We start from the raw sequence: 18,800 nt of genomic DNA, 5'->3' as shown, positions 1-18,800 counted from the left end.
GCACAGAACCCTGAAATTCTGATCAATCCCGACCACAAAGCATTTAGTTATGTACTGTTTTTAAGGATTTAATATTGTAATGTTCTCTGCTGGCTAGTGAATAAAATTGCCCAGCTGTATGAAGTTTATTTCAGTTTTGGAAAAGCCTTTGTTTTTGCTCCATAGCACATCTATCAGACACTGTTCTGTCAGATTGTAAAATATACTCGGCCAAATTCAGACCTAATGTCAGCAGATACATCTCCACTGGAGGCAAGGAAAACCTGATTCTGACCTACTGTCTTCAATCTCTGGATGATAAGGATGTGAGGAATTTCTTCTGTTCTTTTTCCATAGATAGAATCTGAAAGATGCATGGCACATATTCCAAAGGTTAAGAAGAAAGTGGTTGTGACTCAAATTTATGATCTTCTCAGTTGCCACAGCAACCATGGTAAGATTCAGTAAGATTGTAGATTATGACATATACATATATACTCCTAGGATTACCCTGTGAATGATTTTCTCTGAGTAATACTATCATTTAACTTTCCTTGCTGATTATCCATATCCGTAGAATCTGAAAAGATATTAGTGCTGAAAGATAATGTGCAGGCACTAAGTGGTTTATAAATGGACAATTTTACACATAGTTGCAAACTTTAATCTTACATTATCCTCATTGGCCAAGAGTATTTAATTTTAGTGGAAAAATTTTTCTCTTGTGTAACTCAGGTTGGTTGCAGTGTCCCTCTAGGATTTATTTTTAATTCCATTGTTTTTTCAGTAGACACTGCTGTCACTGGGAAAGACCACAAAATGATGATATAAATGTGGGGTTTCATTGGGAGGCAAATTATTTCTTGCTGAATTGACTGACTGGAGAATATTTGGAAGGTAGTTAAAGGATAACAGGTAGTTGAAGAGCCTTAACCCTGAAATACCTGTAAAAACAATAACCCCAGTGTAACAGATAGTTGGATCCGTTGTGAAAAAGCTGCACTGGATGTGGAGCTGCCAATTTTAGACAGTTTCTCTGCAAAAGGATGAAGTAATGCACAATCTCACCAGCCTCCTTTCTGATTAACAGCAGCTCATCATAAAAGGCAAGGCTGGATCAGTTTAGGAATGTGGCTGAGTTACACCACCACACTCCATCTCCTGTGAAAGTCTGGAACTTGACTTCATCGCATTTTTGAGTCAATCAGGTCGGGAGGGTGGATCAATCACATGAAGCTAGTGCTTCGGTGGTGAATTTAATTTCCAGTGTGTCAGTATGTGGAAACGGCTGAGGCTGTCTGATGGATGGTCCTCTTGGCTCTGACAAGGAGGTATACACTGCTGAAATGGAGGCAGGTTAGTTGACATATAAAAATCAATGGGCCAAATTGAGACAATGAACAATAGGATCAACTCCAGTCAAGTCAACTGAGACCTGGTCTGCACTAGAAAATTAGGTTGGTTTAATTACACTGGTCAGGGGTATGAAAAATCCACACTCCTGAGCAGCATAATTAAGCCAACCTAAGTCCTTGTGTAGACAGCACTAGGTCAATGGAAACATTCTTCCATTAACCTAGCTACTGCTAGGGAGGTGGATTATCTATGCTGACAGGACAACCTCTTCCACCAGTGTAAATAGTGTCTATCCTGAAGCACTGCAGCTGTGCCACTGTCGTGTTTTAAATGTACACAAGCCCTGAGTCATGCCCGTTTATACCAAGTTTGAATGTGGCCCTTTTCTTTTGTAGGCATACTACGAATTGTACTTGGCCTCTAACCATTTAGTCATTTCTTAGACAACTCAAAGACAGAGAAAAGGAGTTCCCTGAGGTACACGGCTCTTTTGAAAACTCTGTTGAAGATCAAGTGTTTTCAATGCTATTCTGAAAAAAAGATTTCTTCAGAAATCCATCCAGATTTATTTTGGTAATCCTTTATATACAAGCTGAAATCCTGGCTTTTTTTCTTTTCTAAGTTTAAGTGTTTTTAAGGTATAAGTTTAATTCTGTAGCTTTACACCAAGTGCTGAACTTTTTTGGTTTGTATTATATTTATGTTTGACTGTTGTAACAGTCAGTATGACAGTTGTTGACAGTATGACTGTTGTAAAGTGCCACATGTAGGTTTTCTAGGCAGGTGCCCTATAAATGACATGTTATTTGCAGAGGCAAGGTGGGTGAGGTAATATCTTTTATTTGACCAACTGCTGTTGGTGAAAGACATAAGCTTTCAAACTTACACAGAGCTCTTCTTCAGGTCTGGGAAAGGTACTCACAGTGTCACAGCTAAATGCAAGATGGAACAGATTGTTTAGCATGAGGCGTTAACATGTTGTAAGAGGCCATACCTCTGCAGTCATAGGACCAAGGACGGTTAGTATGGTATAGATTGCTGCAATGAACTACAAATCCAGTGTCTTTATTGATGTTTAGTGTCTAACAAAGTTACAAATTTAAGTTCCCAGGCTCATCTCTTGAAGATGGTGTGCAAGTTTTCTTTGAGGACAAGGACTGAGAGGTTATATATGGAGTGATCGTTTTGTGAAAAATGTTCGCCTGCCGCCAATAGGGTGTTTTTGTCTTTTATCATTTTTCTGTGTGAGTTCATTAGAGAGTATAGTGATTGTCTTGTTTCACCCACGTAGTTGTTACAGAGGCATTTAGTGCACTGGATGAGGTACACCTTATTTTGTGATAGGCCTGTGTAGTACACAGGTATCTTAAAAGGTGTGTTGTGGGGAGTATTTATCACGGCGGCAGTGGAGAAAGATGCAAAACCTGCAGACTGTTCTTATGGCTTGGTGTTGGTGGGTCCTGGTCAGTGGGGAGCTTGCTTCCAATGATGGACTTGGCAAGATTGGAGGGGTTGTTTGAAGACCAGAAGAGATGATTTACAGTACCTAATAGTATAAATCTATTTTCTAAACATTAACATGGCAGGTAAATTGCTATAGGCTCCTGATTGCAGCATCAGCAGGTGATATTATCCAAGTCATTAACATTCAGATGTCCTTAGGACCACCACTGGTGAGAACGGGGTGGAAGACAGACATGGCTATTGGCCTAGGCCCTGTCAGTGGAACTATGAAACACACTAACACAGTAAGTCTCACTATACAGCAGTAGTAAGTACGTCATCAGTGCATGTAGCTGCTATAGAAGAGATCCAACGAGGGGTTACTGCTGGTGAAGGCAATGCTTAAGGAAGCCAGGGATATAATGTGAAGATCAGTCCTCGACCATCCAGGACACAACTGGGGTGAAATGCACAACCCACTGAAGACAATGACAAGACTCCCATTGATTTCCATGTCTGAGTGCAAGCAGGGTTCTCCCCACTGAGCAGAATGAGGTCTAAGCTCTGTGTGCACCTGCCCCCTTACTTACAAATGGGTAAATAAGTAGAGTGGATGTCTTAGAATCATGGGCCTAGGCATGAATCTCATCTTGCTAATCAGGCACATAATATATCTCTACACTGCAAAAAAAGGTGTGTTCTTAACTCGGATCTAGTTAAGATAGCAGTGAAGACACACCAACTGTGCATTTAACTTGGATTAGCACCTTAAGGTAAAGCCTATAGAAGAGCCTGGGGTTGAACTCAAGCTACTGATGCAGTTAAAAGCTGAGTTGCTGTCTTCATTGCTATTTGAACCTGAGTTAGGTACCCTGAGTTAAGAATATACTTTTTTTTGCTGTGTAGATGTACCCTTAGCAATAAATTCCCCTCACAAGCTTTCTCCTCTGATCAGGCAGGAATAATTTTTCAGATGTGCAGCAGAGGAGGCTTCCCTTGCTCTCAGTCCTGCTCATCGCTTTTCCCCTTGTGCTGATACATGCAGGACTCTACCAGAGGACCTAGCCCTCAGTGGATCTAGAAGTCTGGATAAAAAGGAGGATCCCTGAACAGATGCTGCTCATTTCATAGCTCAGCTTTGCAGTGCCCAGTAAGTACATAGCTTTGCCTGTCTTCCTTTTATGTATTTTCATTCCATTCCATAATAGTAATGCAATTATTATATCAAGGTACTCCAGGGAATGCATTTCTAGAGGATTATTGCATGTCTCAAGGAATTAAAATCATTTTTCTGTCAGCCCACTGCCTACCACATAAGGAAGCTGCAGTCACTCAGAATGGCATTGCCTTACTGATTACATAGATGTGCCCGGTTCAGGTATCACTATGCCTGAGCAGGCCTCACAGACCTATTGAAGGCTCATCTCTGCCTCGCAGAAGCAATTCTATAAGAGGACCTGTAGAAGGCACTGCACCTAAAAGCTCCCCGGACTGCAGCATGCACTGCCTTCAAACAGGCAGCATGCACTGTCTGCAAATCAAAGGTGAGACACACAATGGATTTACTATCTTGGGAGTGGCTAGCAGTGCTATCCAGAAGCAGAAATCAAAGGATTGCAAGAGACCATGCAAAAGGACCCAAGATGGCAAGGAAAACTTTGTACAGAGACCAAACATAATTTGGCCCTTGAAGTGGTTGATATCATCAACACTGTGTCTTTAATGGTTTGTATTTGTGCTGTCCTATGATTAATCAATGAAACTGAATTCACGAACAACAAATGCATAGATTTAGGTCTTAATCTAGCAAATGCTTACATGATAAAAAGTATGGAGTGATTGCGCTCCAACAGAAGGGTGAGCAGAGGTGACATGTGAGTAGAAGTAAGGTTGAGCTTTAGGCACTGCCTGCGTAGAAATCAGTCTCAAGAGCACAGGATTTAAAAAGAAAAGGGTTTGGGTGGAAAGTGGGCATATCTAAGGAGACAGGGTCCAAAATATGATCCCCCCTATTATAGAGGAGCTTAACTACACATATACTTCTTTGGCTTTATTCCAGTAGGAGTAACTTTGTGACATTCTGCCAGGTTCTCACTAATGCAGGATGAGATTCTCCTGAGTACCTTCTGAGTTCATTACTTTTTATCTTGCACTTATTCATGCAATAGTCTGCAACTGCACTGAGCAGCTTCAAGCCCTTAAATCAATCTGAGTAACTATCTGATATTTGGAAGGGATCCTTCACTGTAGTATGTGAACAGTGAAATGGTCAAATATACCATTAAACTTCCCAGTAAAGGAGACAGAAGTGCTGTCAACGACCAAAAACGAGGCCTCAGTGAAGCATAAACATAGGGCCTGCTTTTCAGACGTGCTGTTCATCTGCAGCTCCAGCTGAAGTCAATAGGAGTCTCTGAAATCAGGCCCAGTGGTGAGTTGTCCCATGAGGGACAACCGGTTCTAAAAGGGCTTCTAAATTTAACAGCCGGCCAAAAGTGGCACCTTAGGCGCTGACTCCGTGGGTGCTCCAGGGCTGGAGCACCCATGGGGAAAATTTGGTGGGTGCAGCTCCCCTCCCCGCCCTGCCCCAGCTCACCTCCACTGCGCTTCTCGCCTCCCCCTCCCCCCCACCCCCAGCTTCCCGTGAATCAGCTGCTCGCATGGGAAGCCTGGGAGGGCTGAGAAGCAGGTGGCGGCTTTGTGCTCAGGCCCAAGGAGGTGGAGCAGAGGAGAGCTGGGGCGGGGGGGGGGCACGCGAGGAGGGCTGCCCACACTGCAGCAGGTAACCGGTGGGGCGGGGGGGAGGGAACCGCTCCCTGCCCCAGCTCACCTCCGCCTCCCTGAGCCTGAGCGCGAAGCCACAGCCTGCTTCTCAGCCCTCCCAGGCTTCCTGCACCAACAGCTGATTTGCGGGAAGCGGGGGGGCGGGCGGAGAAGCAGAGCAGGGCGGTGCGTTCAGGGGCGGAGGTGGAGGCGGAGCAGAGGTGAGCTGGGGCCGGGCATGGGGCGGGGCGGGGAGCTGCCGGTGGGTGCTCTGCACCCACCAAATTTTCCCTGTGGGTGCTCCAGCCCCGGAGCACCCACGGAGTCGGCGCCTAAGGCGCCACTTTTGATGTGATAAGTGAGGGGAGTGGCCGCTCCCCCCGAGCTATGCTACCCAGCCCTTAGGAGCCAGAGGGACCTGCCGGATGCTTCCCGGGAGCTGCCCCAGGTAAGCATTGCCGGGACTGCCTACCTCGCCCACCGGCAGGTCCCTCTGGCTCTTAGGGGTGGGGTGGGCACCCACTAGAGTGGCCCACGAGACCCTCCTGCCCGGTTCTGGGGGCAATCATGGGACGGGAAGAGGGGTGGATGCGGCAGGGGTCCAGGGCAGGCCACAAGCCCCTCATGGGGTGAGGAGGGAACCAGCTGTTAAGATTTTGGCAGCTCATCACTGATCAGGCCCATAAGCTTTACGTTTACCGAGTTAAGGTGTAATCACAATTGTGAAATTAAACTTTGCGATCACTAGGTGCACCAGCCAAAATTTTCAGAAGTGGCCACCAATTTTGGTGCCCGCCTTGAGACACTTTGGGTTCAATTTACAGAGGTGCTGAGCACCAACAGCTCACACTGACTTCTGCTGGAGTTATGGGTGCTCAGCACTTCTGAAAATCAGGCATATGGTGTCTCAAAGTTGAACACCCAGAAACAGAAGCATCTAAAAATCAGTGGACACTTTAGAAAATTTGGTCTAAAAGACTAATTTTAGGATTTTATGCAACCTTGCTACATTATAATTCTTTTTAGAGTGCATTTTCCTTCATTCTGTGCATATCGAGGTATTGTTTAAGAACTGCCTACGATTCTTTTAGTATAATGTTGGTCCATTATTAGACGTTTCCAGGACAATGAGTTATACATATATCAAAAGGCTATTACAAAGCAACACAAACAATCTTTGTAACACTTACGAATTTCACAATTTGCTCCAACCCAGCCGTGTGGACAATGGCACGTATAACCGTTGGGTTGGTCTATGCAAGTCCCAGCATGGTGACACGGATTGCTGTCACAGTCATTTATATCAAATTCACATTCTTCACCTTAAAGTAAAAAATAAAGATGCTTGTGGATGTATCATGTTGTCAAGCCAGTTGTGTCATTTCAGTCACTAAAAGCAAAAGTTAGCTAGATTCACAATGTTGTCATTAGTATTAGTTATTTCATCCTCATATATCAAACATTTATTGAAAGAATAAAGACCACATTTGTGACATTTTTTTGTTGAATTAGCTGAACATCTATAATTTTCTTTGGTGAAACAATATTTTGCAGTTATATATCACTTTCCATCTCAGAATCTCAACATGCTTTTACAACTGTCAAAGAACTAGGCCTCAGATACCACTAACTGACTTCACTAAGTTCACCCTGATCACCTGTCTTCCAGGCCTTTACTTGAAATACAAGACCATCCTTCTTCCCCAGTCAAATGTGATAGAACTAGTCAGTACAGTAAGACCAGCTAATACAATCAATTCATTAGCTATTAAGGGCTGCCATGAAGTGAAGACTCAAGTCCTATTTAAGTTTGTGGAAGGACCACACAGGATCAGGCCCAAAATAATATTCTCCTGTTAATCTAACATAAAGTAGCATATGATTTAAAACAATAAATATGTGTTTATATATTACTGACAAATTGACAGTTATCTTTTACATAATTGACTGAACATCAAGACAGATGTAAATTAGCTTAAAAGCAGTGTGTTTGGATTATGCCAATCATATTAATTTGAAAATGAAGCAAAATGACTAAATTGGCTGCATACCTTTGCTCTGGATGTGCAAACTGATGAATATAAGCACTTCAGAGCTTACAACAAACACATATTATGTAACAAAATGAAGTCCTTATTTAGATCCCAATAATAGTTCAAGGTAGACAGATCTGCCATTTTCAATACCATCCAATTAGTATATTTGCTTACCTGAGCATTTTCAAACTGTTATTTTTAAAATCTAGTCTGAAACAGATGTGTCACACACAGTGTTGAACAGCTGTTTACTTTAGTGAATTCTCTAGTAGCAGCTACATTTTGCTGCTATATTTTTAAAACTAAACCAATTCTATGCAATATTAACAACTTTCAGTCTTTCAAGGTTGATTATAACCCAGCAATGTCCAAATTAATTAGTTTCCTGAAATAAATATAATCCTTTATGTCTGTGTAGAAGACTTGGAGTTGATTGCCTATTAACTAGACCATTTGTAAAACTGTCCCTTTATTAATTGGGCAATCAGTTTCTGGGGAAAAGAGACTGTGATATAAAACTACTACAAACTACAGAACTGTGCAATAAATGTACCACAACTCTGCATATGAGAACTAACAAGTGCAAAGATATTTTTAAAGGTTTAAAGCCAAAGTCAGCCCTTGGATGTATACAGTACACATGGCTCCCATTTATTTTTCTAGGACTTGCAAGATTCTCTTTAGAACACATCATCACCATTCCTTAGTTGTCCCAGGAGGTCACTCTTGTGCTTTCTCCAGGAGCTAAATACACCGCCTCTGTAACATTCCAGCCCATTCCAAGCTATGAAGTGAAATATCAATGGCCAAATTCTGCAGTGACTTACACCCTGTGCAACCTTCCCTGAAGTCAATGGACTACATCCTGCTCTCTCACACTGGTGTAAGACAGAAGAATTTTATATAATGAGGTTATAAGCACAGAACTGGGCTACAAGACAATGCAGGACTCCAGTCTTCTCCATAACAGTGCATCCCAAGTAGACCAGCAGATCACCTGCCTCTCTTCCAATCTATAATGGAGATGGTGGAAGAGCACATTGCTCCTCCACAGTGTTTCTTAGTTATAAGGTGTCCCTTTGCTGGAAACTATAGGAACAATAATGGAAACCTTAGTAATGAATGGGGAGGTTACCACCAAGTGAGATCAGTAGTAGACAGATAACAGGGGCTAGTGTTGGGCCCATGTTTTAAAGACTCAGCTTGTGGCAGCTACTCTTAATGCCTACAGGTCCTGTTTCTAGGTCTGCAGCTTTTCTATGTATTTGTTAAAGTATATACAATAGATGGTCTTTGCATTTAACAACATCAAACAAAGAGTAGGTCATTAAAAACATATCTGAAGGAGAAACCATAAGAGGTTTCAAAACTTCATACTTATTATTTAAATATCCCAGTCCAGCATCAAAAATCTTTTAACAGCATGTTCTCAAATGTCATTAGACTACAGAAAATGTTACAAAATGTAACTGATTTTAAGCCATAACCACTTCTACAGGCATGTTAAAGGAAAAAAAACAATTTGATGCAGATATGGTATGAAAAACAAAGTTAGGATTGACAATATACAGCAGTATTAATCATCTTAATATACGATAGGCATGCATGTCCAATGGAAATGGGCTACTAGATGAAAAAGAACATGAGCCAATGGATATCATGCCCTGAGATTGCTAGGCTCTCAGCTGAAAGGAAACCTGTTAGCAAAAATTGTTAATGAAGTTATAAAGTCATTTAGGAATTATTTGTGTTTGGCACAAAAGACAGTGAGCACCTGATGCCAAGTAACAACATTTAGTATTTGCATTTCTACAGTGTTATACAGACATTTTATCAGGACAGCTCCAAACAACATTTAAAACATGAATTCACATCCAGTGATTGTATGAACTACTGAGAAAGGTTGAGTCAAGGGCCAGGTTTTTTCTTCCCACTTATCCAGGAATAACTCTACTGACGTCAGTTAAATTATACATAAAACTAGTCTGAGGAGAGAATCAGGCCAAAAAGCCCTTGGTTTTCCAATGTTTTAATATGAATTTCAAATACCAATAATACTGAGAATAATGAAGTCTTGGCTAAAATATTATGTGGTAGATGATGGCATTTTGTCGTCAGGAAATACTAGCATATTTTAGGAGAACTGAATTTTTCAGATATTTCATTGCAATAGCTAAACTTTTACCTCTATTGCTCAACTTCATTTCCTAAAAAGCCTGAAGCAAACATCTTTACTAAAAAATTTTAACATGAGATTTTATTAAAGGGACACCATTATGGGAATTGTAACAAGTGTTGAATGATTAATTTATCATTTTTATACCACTTTGAATTGCCTCACACTATATGATTCCATAAATTTCCTCTCGTGCTTTTTTCTTTAACGTAGCATGCCTCAAAGAAGCACCTAATTAGGATATCAATCACTTTTATACTATTTACAAGAACGACACCTTCTGGGTATCATCAAACATAAAACAGATTTATTTACACCAGCATTTACAAGTGTTAATCAATTGCAACTCAGTCACATCAGTGTAAAGCTGAAATTGACTGAAATAGAGTTATTCTGGAGAGTACCTCAGAGGTGAATGTTGCCCTATGTATAAAAAGAATATGTGGACCAATATTAAATAACTTCAATACTCAAACTTTACCATAGCACCAGTAATACAGAAGAGAGAAATGAATTCTCCTATCAATAGATGCCTGTGTCGTTAGTAACACAGACCTTCCAGCAGTTCATAGTTTCATAGATTCCAAGGTCAGATCATCTAAGTCTGACCTCTTGTATGACACAGGCCATAGAACTTCCCCAAAATAATTAGATAAACATCCAATCTTGATTTAAAAATTGTCAGTGTTGGAGAACAGATTGAGCTCTGAGTCTACCACTACAAGGCATGTTTTCTCATGTTTAATCATTCTCGTGGCTCTTCTCTGGGCCCTCTCCAATTTATCGACATTCTTCTTGAACTGTGGGCACCAGAACAGGACACAGCGGTGCCAGAGCAGCTGCACCAATGCCAAATATAGAGGTAAAATAATTTCTCTATTCCTAGTTGAGATTTCCCGGTTTATGCATCTCAGGATTGCATTAGCTCTTTTGACTACAGTATCACATTGGGAGCTCATGTTCGGCTCACTGTCCACCACAACCTACGAAACATCTTGACAGTTGCTGCTTCCCAGGATAGAATCCCGCATTCTGTAAGTATGGCATACATTCTTTGCTCCTAGATGTATACATTCACATTTAGCCATATTAAAATGTACATTTGCTTGTGTCCAGTTTATCAAGCAATCCCACTGACCTGTCCTCTTCATTATTTACCACTCCCCCAATTTTTGTCTCATCTGCCTATTTTATCAGTGATGACTTTATGTTTTCCACCAGGTCACTGATAAAAATGTTAAATAGTGTAGGTCCAAGAACCAATCCCCATGGGACCACTGGAAACAGACCCCCTTGATGATTATTTGCTATTTCCATTTTGAGACCTAATAGTTTTTAAACCATTTAATGTACATTAATTTTAGTGTGCTTAGTTTGTTAATCAAAATGTTGTGAGGTTCCAAGTCACGTAACTACCCTCATTGGCATCATAAGGGGAATATAAAATATAAACTAGTATAGAATGAAGTAGTTTTCCCTTAAAAAACATGCTATTCTGACAACTAAAACAAGTAATAACTAATGTGAAAGATGGGTCCCAAGTTACAATATTTGGATGTGGATGACACCATAGATAGAGGTGTTCAGATTTAGTGATTTGGTTCGGGCCCCTGTGTTGGTACAATAATTCAAAGCAGTACTGCATTAAAAATTTAGTTTCAGCTGTACTTACATTATTTCCCAGAAGTACAATGCAAGATACTACTGCTATATCATTTCTATCCTCTAAAATGTCCCTTTTAACTTGTTTATTATATGAAAGAATATGGAGACACACAGATTCAGATGCCATATACTTGACATTTGCCTTCTTTTGGACACTGAGATTAACAATTATACTTTTTGTGTTATTTGCAAATTACTTGCCTGTAAATCCAGGTGCACAGATACATGTAGCATTTAGACCTTCACTGTCACAAGTGCCACCATTTTGACAACTGATGTTAATGCAAGGATCTTTGTATAATTCACAGTGCCGTCCTAAGAATGATAAATTAGTGTTATTGACATTATTTGTACTTATGGTTAGTTAGAAATCAGAATGTGGGCTGTCTGCCATATGGAATGAGGGCAATGATTGTTCTTCTCTCAGACACCAACGTTATTCACAAGTAAGTTGCTGAAGACAATTGTAAAGCCAATGCAAGATCAGATTCAGGTCATATGTTTTTATGGTGATTTGGTCTTAAAACATTGGACTCCCCTTCTCATCAAGGCTATGTCACCTCTTCAGGCATAGCAGGCCAGTTCCTGTTCTCAGACAATGGCAGCAAGGGAGTTTCTATGGCTATACAATGGTATAATAAAGAAGCAGGTTGGCCAGCGGTTTAATATTCTGCAATGGAAATAACAGTTGCTATCTTCAGTAACAGTTCCAATTAATATGAAACTTAAAATATAATAAGTACACATTATTAAGCCTATTTTCTCCTTTCCAGTAGGCTCAGATGGACTATGGCTTGTCAAGGCAATAAAAATAGAAACCCCACTTATTCAAACATATAGGTTAACATTATATGATTTTATTTGACTGGCAAGCCCCATCCCTCTTTCCTTGATCTCCTGCCTCAGAACTTGATCTGTGTGAACTCAGTGGTTTCACTCTGCAGCAGTGTGTGTGATCCTTATCTGGCACAAGGTAGAAAAGGATGGTAGACTCCCAACTGGGGTTGGGGAGAGAGATTCAGCTACCACAGTGGTATCATGTATTATATCGTATCAGCTCTGAAAACACTACCACATAAGTAGCCTCACTGAGCTCAATGGGACTGTTTTCATTCATAAAGTTACTCATTTTCTTAAGTGTTTACGGAGTCCTACAGGTGTAATGATATAGACTTGTTCAGGATAAATTTAAGCATGCATTGGTGGTTGTTCTATGTAAAAACTGAGTAGTGCATTTGCAGGCTGACCTTTGATCTGTTGGTTGCTTTTGCTTGCATAATTCATCCCCTTTACTTTGTGATCCACTATAATATGCAATATTTTGTATATTATATAATATACAATATGCTGAAATGCTGACTACTCCATGCAGACATAAGGGTACCACTTCACTGATCGTACTGTAGGGTCAAAATGATTAGTTTTAAGTAACTATAAGTAATTAATTTCTGTGGGTAGTTTTGTGAGCTATGCTCACAGACTTTTGTTGGTACTGCCTTTCATTGTCCTGAATAAAGATTACGTACTTTACAGAGGCACCACCAACTTGAAATCTAATCAATTAACACAACAACAAAACAAAGAATTATTAGTTTCAAATACTACATCTTCATCTGAATCTCCCTGCCAGTACTGTGGTTTTATAGTCACATTTCTCTTTTTTCTCTCTCTCCCTGGTTGCACAAAAAAAAAGGTAAAACAGATTAAACATACAAACGAAAACCATGATACTGAAAGTCCTGTGAAATGCAAAAAATAAATAGGAAAAATTAGAAGAGCAATTACACCCAGTCTCTTTCAGATATTCGTAAGTTTTCATCTTATGTTTCGTTTGTAAGAGTAGAAGGCAAAAATATTGAGAGAGAAATACACTTTTCAAGTTGATGATGCCCCTTTAACATCAACTCCAATTCAACAGATTGTGCTACCCTTTGCTAACTATGATTATATGTATGATAACATTATTACATTTCTCAGAAATAATAGCCTCAACAAGACACAAATTTATTTCACTTCGGATATTTGCCAGGAATTACAGTCAATGTTAGATCTGAACTCTTTGGCATCAGCTATTTTATAAAAGTATATTAAGAAATTTACTAAATTACAAACCGTTCACATTCACTACAACATGCTTAAAATGAATTTAAGGAAAACATTTTAGCCTTCTGCCCATTCATGATAAATATTACTGGTTTCCCGTTTCAATAATGATATGGCTGAAATGAAATTAATCTAAAAGAACTACTTTGATTAGATGTAATGTATACAGAGAAAGTGTTTTGTGCAATTTCTATCAGTTGTTTTCCTATTTGTATTACTACTATATATTTATGGAAATGATGTATCAAATGATTGTTTTCACCTGACATGCTACAAAAATGATGGATATGCCAGGATTACAGGGGGCACATCTTTATAATCCCAGCAATGAATAGCTCCAGATTCAGTGAGCTGTTTCATGGGTACAAGAGACTGACTTGCTGGAGAAGTGCGGGAAGAGAGAGTAACTTGGAGGGAGGAGGGTAACTGGTTAGGAAGTTAGCTAATGGCTATTAGCTACATTAGATTGGTGAGGGACGTGGAAGCATGAGGATTGGAAAAAGGCAGTAAGAGAACTGAAGAGGGTTGGTGGGAAAACTTGGAATAGAGCCTTCTGGGAAAGCAAAGAAAAAAACAATACAAAATTAGTAGATGAAACACAGAATCATAGACACGTAGGGCTGGAAGGGACTTCGAGAAGTCATCAAGTCCAGCTCCCTGTGCTGTGGCAGAACCAAGTAAACCTAGACCATCCCCAACAGGTGTTTATCCAACCTGTGTTTAAAAATGTCCAATGATGGGGATTCCACAACCTCCCTTGGAAGCCTAGTCCAGAGCTTAACTACCCTTATGGAAACATGACACATTTCACCTCCATCACTTCTATGCTTATATCTGTTCCCCTATCTCTTGTCTGTGTGTTTTTTGTTTTTGATCTATTCAGATGGTAATTTCTTCAATTATGGACCTATCTTATGTTTTATGTCTTTGGGTGCTGTAATACAAATTATAAATAATAATAATAATACTATTCTGCAGGCCTGAATGAAAATGAGAATGAGAAGGATTTACATAATTTAGTTGGTAATACATTTGTTTTATGCATACACTGAGTCTTGTTTTACAATGTCCTTTTCAGCTTGTGCTTTATCCTTGCCCATTCAAACAGTATTCCTTATGTCAGAATACTTGGCAAAATTCTGTAAGTCAGTTATGAGTTCTTTTAAGAGCACAGTTCAACATCAGTGTATTATGTTAACCAGCACAGAGAAAGAGGCTACCACATTATTTTGTTCTAACCAGACTTTTACATAGCCCTGGTCTACACTAGGACTTTAGGTCGAATTTAGCAGCGTTAAATCAATGTAAACCTGCACCCATCCACACGATGAAGCCCTTTATTTCGACTTAAAGGGCTCTTAAAATTTTTACTTTCCTTACTCCACCCCTGACAAGTGCATTAGAGCTTAAGTCGGCCTTGCCGGGTCGAATTTGGGGTACTGTGGACACAATTCGACGGTATTGGCCTCTGGGAGCTATCCCAGAGTGCTCCATTGTGACCGCTCTGGACAGCACTCTCAACTCAGATGCACTGTCCAGGTAGATAGGAAAAGAACAGCGAACTTTTGAATCTCATTTCCTGTTTGGCCAGCGTGGCAAGCTGCAGGTGACCATGCAGAGCTCATCAGCAGAGGTGACCATGCAGAGCTCATCAGCAGAGGTGACCATGATGGAGTCCCAGAATCGCAAAAGAGCTCCAGCATGGACTGAACGGGAGGTACGGGATCTGATCGCTGTATGGGAAGAGGAATCCGTGCTATCAGAACTCCGTTCCAGTTTTTGAAATGCCAAAACCTTTGTCAAAATCTCTCAGGGCATGAAGGACAGAGGCCATAACAGGGACCCAAAGCAGTGCCGCGTGAAACTTAAGGAGCTGAGGCAAGCCTACCAGAAAACCAGAGAGGCGAACGGCCGCTCCGGGTCAGAGCCCCAAACACGCCGCTTCTATGATGAGCTGCATACCATTTTAGGGGTTTCAGCCACCACTACCCCAGCCGTGTTGTTTGACTCCTTCAATGGAGATGGAGGCAACAGAGAAGCAGGTTTTGGGGACGAAGAAGATGATGATGATGATGAGGTTGTAGATAGCTCACAGCAAGCAAGCGGAGAAACCGGTTTTCCCGACAGCCAGGAACTGTTTCTCACCCTGGACCTGGAGCCAGTACCCCCCGAACCCACCCAAGGCTACCTCCTGGACCCGACAAGTGGAGAAGGGACCTCTCGTGAGCGTACCTTTTAAAATACTATACGTGGTTTAAAAGCAAGCATGTGAAAGGATTAATTTGCCCTGGCATTCGCAGCTCTCCTGGATGTACTCCCAAAGCCTTTGCAAAAGGTTTCTGGGGAGGGCAGCCTTATTGCGTCCTCCATGGTAGGACACTTTACCACTCCAGGCCAGTAACACGTACTCGGAAATCATTGTACAACAAAGCATTGCAGTGTATGTTTGCTGGCATTCAAACAACATCCGTTCTTTATCTCTCTGTGTTATCCTCAGGAGAGTGAGATATCATTCATGGTCACCTGGTTGAAATAGGGTGCTTTTCTTCAGGGGACACTCAGAGGTGCCCGTTCCTGCTGGGCTGATTGCCTGTGGCTAAACAGAAATGTTCCCCGCTGTTAGCCACGGGGAAGGGGGGAAGGGTTGAGGGGGTAGCCACGCGGTGGGAGGAGGCAAAATGCGACCTTGTAACAAAAGCATATGTAATGTTAACATCAAGGTTTACCCTGAAAGAGTGTAGCCACTGTTTTATAAAATGTGTCTTTTTAAATACCGCTGTCCCTTTTTTTTTTCTCCACCAGCTGCATGTGTTTCAATGATCACAGGATCTTCTCCTTCCCAGAGGCTAGTGAAGATTAGAAAGAAAAAAAACGCACTCGTGATGAAATGTTCTCTGAGCTCATGCTGTCCTCCCACACTGATAGAGGACAGACGAATGCGTGGAGGCAAATAATGTCAGAGTGCAGGAAAGCACAAAATGACCAGGAGGAGAGGTGGCGGGCTGAAGAGAGTAAGTGGCGGGCTGAAGACAGGGCTGAAGCTCAAATGTGGCGGCAGTGTGATGAGAGGAGGCAGGATTCAATGCTGAGGCTGCTGGAGGATCAAACCAGTATGCTCCAGTGTACGGTTGAGCTGCAGCAAAGGCAGCTGGAGCACAGACTGCCACTACAGCCCCTGTGTAACCAACCGCTCCCCTCCCCAAGTTCCATAGCCTCCACACCCAGACGCCCAAGAATGCGGTGGGGGGGAGGCTCCGGCCAACCAGCCACTCCACCACAGAGGACTGCTCAAAAAACAGAAGGCTGGCATTCAATAAATTTTAAAGTTGTAAACTTTTAAAGTGCTGTGTGGCATTTTCCTTCCCTCCTCCACCACTCCTTCTGGGCTACCTTGGTAGTCATCCCCCTATTTGTGTGATGAATGAATAAAGAGTGCATGAATGTGAAGCAACAATGACTTTATTGCCTCTGCAAGCGGTGATAGAAGGGAGGAGGGGAGGGTGGTTAGCTTACAGAGAAGTAGAGTGAACCAAGGGGCGGGGGGTTTCATCAAGGAGAAACAAACAGAACTTTCACACCGTAGCCTGGCCAGTCATGAAACTGGTTTTCAAAGCTTCTCTGATGCGTACCGCTCCCTCCTGTGCTCTTCTAACCGCCCTGGTGTCTGGCTGCGCATAACCAGCAGCCAGGCGATTTGCCTCAACCTCCCACCCCGCCATAAACATCTCCCCCTTACTCTCACAGATATTGTGGAGCACACAGCAAGCAGTAATAACAGTGGGAATATTGGTTTCGCTGAGGTCTAAGCAAGTCAGTAAACTGCGCCAGCGCGCCTTTAAATGTCCAAATGCACATTCTACCACCATTCTGCACTTGCTCAGCCTGTAGTTGAACAGCTCCTGACTACTGTCCAGGCTGCCTGTGTACGGCTTCATGAGCCATGGCATTAAGGGGTAGGCTGGGTCCCCAAGGATAACTATAGGCATTTCAACATCCCCAACAGTTATTTTCTGGTCTGGGAATAAAGTCCCTTCCTGCAGCTTTTGAAACAGACCAGAGTTCCTGAAGATGCGAGCGTCATGTACCTTTCCCGGCCATCCCACGTTGATGTTGGTGAAACGTCCCTTGTGATCCACCAGTGCTTGCAGCACTATTGAAAAGTACCCCTTGCGGTTTATGTACTCGCTGGCTTGGTGCTCCGGTGCCAAGATAGGGATATGGGTTCCGTCTATGGCCCCACCACAGTTAGGGAATCCCATTGCAGCAAAGCCATCCACTGTGACCTGCACATTTCCCAGGGTCACTACCCTTGATATCAGCAGATCTTTGATTGCGTGGGCTACTTGCATCACAGCAGCCCCCACAGTAAATTTGCCCACTCCAAATTGATTCCCAACTGACCGGTAGCTGTCTGGCATTGCAAGCTTCCACAGGGTTATCGCCACTCGCTTCTCATCTGTGAGGGCTGCTCTCATCTTGGTATTCATGGGCTTCAGGGCAGGGGAAAGCAAGTCACAAAGTTCCATGAAAGTGCCCTTACGCATGCGAAAGTTTCGCAGCCACTGGGAATCGTCCCAGACCTGCAACACTATGCGGTCCCACCAGTCTGTGCTTGTTTCCCGAGCCCAGAATCGGCGTTCCACAGCATGAACCTGCCCCATTAGCACCATGATGCATGCACTGGCAGGGCCCATGCTTTCAGAGAAATCTGTGTCCATGTCCTGATCACTCACGTGACCACGCTGACGTCGCCTCCTCGCCCGGTATCGCTCTGCCAGGTTCTGGTGCTGCATATACTGCTGGATAATGCGTGTGGTGTTTAACATGCTCCTAATTGCCAAAGTGAGCTGAGCGGCCTCCATGCTTGCCTTGGTATGGCGTCCGCACAGAAAAAAGGCGCGGAACGATTGTCTGCCATTGCTCTGACGGAGGGAGGGGCCACTGACGACATGGCTTACAGGATTGGCTTACAGGGAATTAAAATCAACAAAGGGGGTGGCTTTACATCAATAAACAAATACATCAATGAGTATTTCAGGCAGGACTTCACGGAGGGTTCCAATAAGAAATGGTGCACCTAAGTAATTGTTCTTATTGGAACAAGCAGGTTGGTCTGGCCTCTGATTGATACATGGCTAGATTTACCTCGCTGCACCTTCTCTGTGTGTGACTGCAGTGTGACCTAGAGGAATGAGTCCCCTAGACGGGGGACGGGGGGAAGCAAATGAGTACAAAACAAATCTGGTCTATTTCTTGTTTTGATCCACTCCATCTATCTT

The 18,800-nt window shown here is 42.3% G+C and overlaps 1 protein-coding gene across 1 annotated transcript in view; it reads right to left on the bottom strand.

Moving 5' to 3' along the window:
• The window catches only part of DNER (delta/notch like EGF repeat containing), a 283,977-nt gene that overhangs the window by 12,222 nt on the left and 252,955 nt on the right, over positions 1 to 18,800 (bottom strand). The window contains exons 10-11 of the mRNA XM_048864354.2: positions 11,620 to 11,733; positions 6,732 to 6,863 (exon numbers count right to left, since the gene is read on the bottom strand). Of these exons, the coding sequence (XP_048720311.1) occupies positions 6,732 to 6,863; positions 11,620 to 11,733 (246 nt within the window). The remainder of the gene's footprint in view (positions 1 to 6,731; positions 6,864 to 11,619; positions 11,734 to 18,800) is intronic.

This window comes from Caretta caretta, chromosome 9 (assembly GCF_965140235.1).
Source record: "Caretta caretta isolate rCarCar2 chromosome 9, rCarCar1.hap1, whole genome shotgun sequence".
NCBI classification, from domain to species: Eukaryota; Metazoa; Chordata; order Testudines; family Cheloniidae; genus Caretta; species Caretta caretta.
The sequence above is the reverse complement of the archived record's forward strand: the minus strand, read 5'-3'. Positions and strand labels throughout refer to the sequence as shown.